Source organism: Trichechus manatus, unplaced genomic scaffold (genome assembly GCF_000243295.1).
Source record: "Trichechus manatus latirostris isolate Lorelei unplaced genomic scaffold, TriManLat1.0 scaffold00026, whole genome shotgun sequence".
Taxonomy (NCBI): Eukaryota; Metazoa; Chordata; class Mammalia; order Sirenia; family Trichechidae; genus Trichechus; species Trichechus manatus.
In genome coordinates, this window is record NW_004443962.1 from 6,236,051 (window position 1) to 6,237,619 (window position 1,569).

General features: G+C 47.4%; 1 protein-coding gene across 1 annotated transcript in view; it reads left to right on the forward strand.

Moving 5' to 3' along the window:
- Positions 1 to 6: 6 nt before the first annotated feature.
- The window catches only part of MUC4 (mucin 4, cell surface associated), a 27,817-nt gene continuing 26,254 nt past the window's right edge, over positions 7 to 1,569 (forward strand). The window contains 2 exon segments of the mRNA XM_023728675.1: positions 7 to 560; positions 1,405 to 1,566. Of these exon segments, the coding sequence (XP_023584443.1) occupies positions 393 to 560; positions 1,405 to 1,566 (330 nt within the window). The 5' untranslated portion in view covers positions 7 to 392.

A 1,569-nucleotide genomic window follows, 5' to 3' on the forward strand; every position in this document is an offset into this window, starting at 1 on the left:
GTCTTCAAGTTTACCTAGAGAGATACCATCTTAGGAAACAAATCTTATTCTATGAAAAGGTTTTTCAATTATGAATTTTCACTGCATCAGAGAATTTTTATCATTTAACCCTTAAAAGAATTGAAACTACCATAGCAGATGCAGAATAATTGGTATTCTGATAGCAGCACCTGTTTTCTACAAACTGGAGTTGAAGTTCTTAAGGACAAGAGTACCAATTCTAAGTATAAAATGAGGAGATGGGTTAAATGTGAATGAGGAGGAGGAGGAGTCCTCAATAGCTCCCAGGTAGAGCCTACTGGGGCCGCTTGAGGGATAAAGGACAAGGACGGAGAAGCAGGTTGGGGAAAGTTCTCTGGGGATCTCTTTCATCCCTAAAAAGATCAAGGCCCATGAAGATTTCCTACCTCTCTTTGTACTGCTCAGGTGTTTCCCTCTTCCCTTATGGGTTGAGTGTTGGAGACCAGGAGTTTGTCAAGAGGACCACGGACTTTACTTCACCGCTCTTCAAGCCCGAGATTGGTTTCCCTTTCGGCTCCTCTCTCCGGGATTCCCTCTACGTGAGTCCCCGGCTGCAGCCCAAGCTATAGGGCCCTGTTTCTCTCTCTAGCGGACGTATCTCTTGGAGAAAGAGGAAGGAGAATGGAAGCACCACTTATAGGCACCTACTGTGTCCCTGCCACTCGCTCAAGTGACATTCAAAATCTTCTTTAACGTCTGGATGATAGCTGAAGAAGACAGGGAGCAAGGCAAGGTCTTGCTACCAGTATGGGGGGAAGTGTCTTTACCCAGTAAAAAGCTCTCTGCTGTTTTCACTAGGTCTTTTTATGAGTAGAAAGCTATAGTTAGGAAACATGACTGTTTCATGTTATTGCATTTTCTATAATTATTTCCTAGTCCCCTTGTCCAAGTACCTCAAGTCTCTCTTGGAATAGTGTGGAGACAACAATACTGGCCCCTCTTGCTCTCAGAGAAGGGAGGCTTAACCAGGACGCACTACGAGAGAGGGCTAAACAGCAATAGGGTGAGGGTATAAATCTTTTTAATCCCATCTGATGTGGCCCAGGGGATTTACTAAGAGGGTTGGCTGTGTGAAGGGCTGGTCTATAGTTGGGGATGTGGGGAGGGGAGCTTGTCTACCACTGAAGCAGGACAAAGCGTACAGTCTTAGGAAGGATTTAGGACACAAGGAATGTCAGGAGGGTGAAGAGATTATGATGCAAAGGGGGCTCATCCCAAAGGCAGGGAGATGGATGAGATGACCTCCCAGGGGTCATTGGCATCTCTGACGTTTTACCCAGAGAGGCCCTTTGGGGCCTCACTCCTGAGGAGCTGGCTCAAAACGAGAAAGTTCCCTCCCTGCCCCCCTCCCTAAATGCTAACTAGAAGACTCCATGTGCTCAGTTCACAGATAATGGCCAGATCATTTTCCCAGAGTCCGACTACCAGATCTCCTACCCTAACCCACCCCGTAGAGCCTTCACAGGCTGGGACCCTGTGGCCCTGGTGGCTCCCTTTTGGGATGATGCTGATTTCTCCAGCCACCGAGGAACCATGTTTTACCAGGTA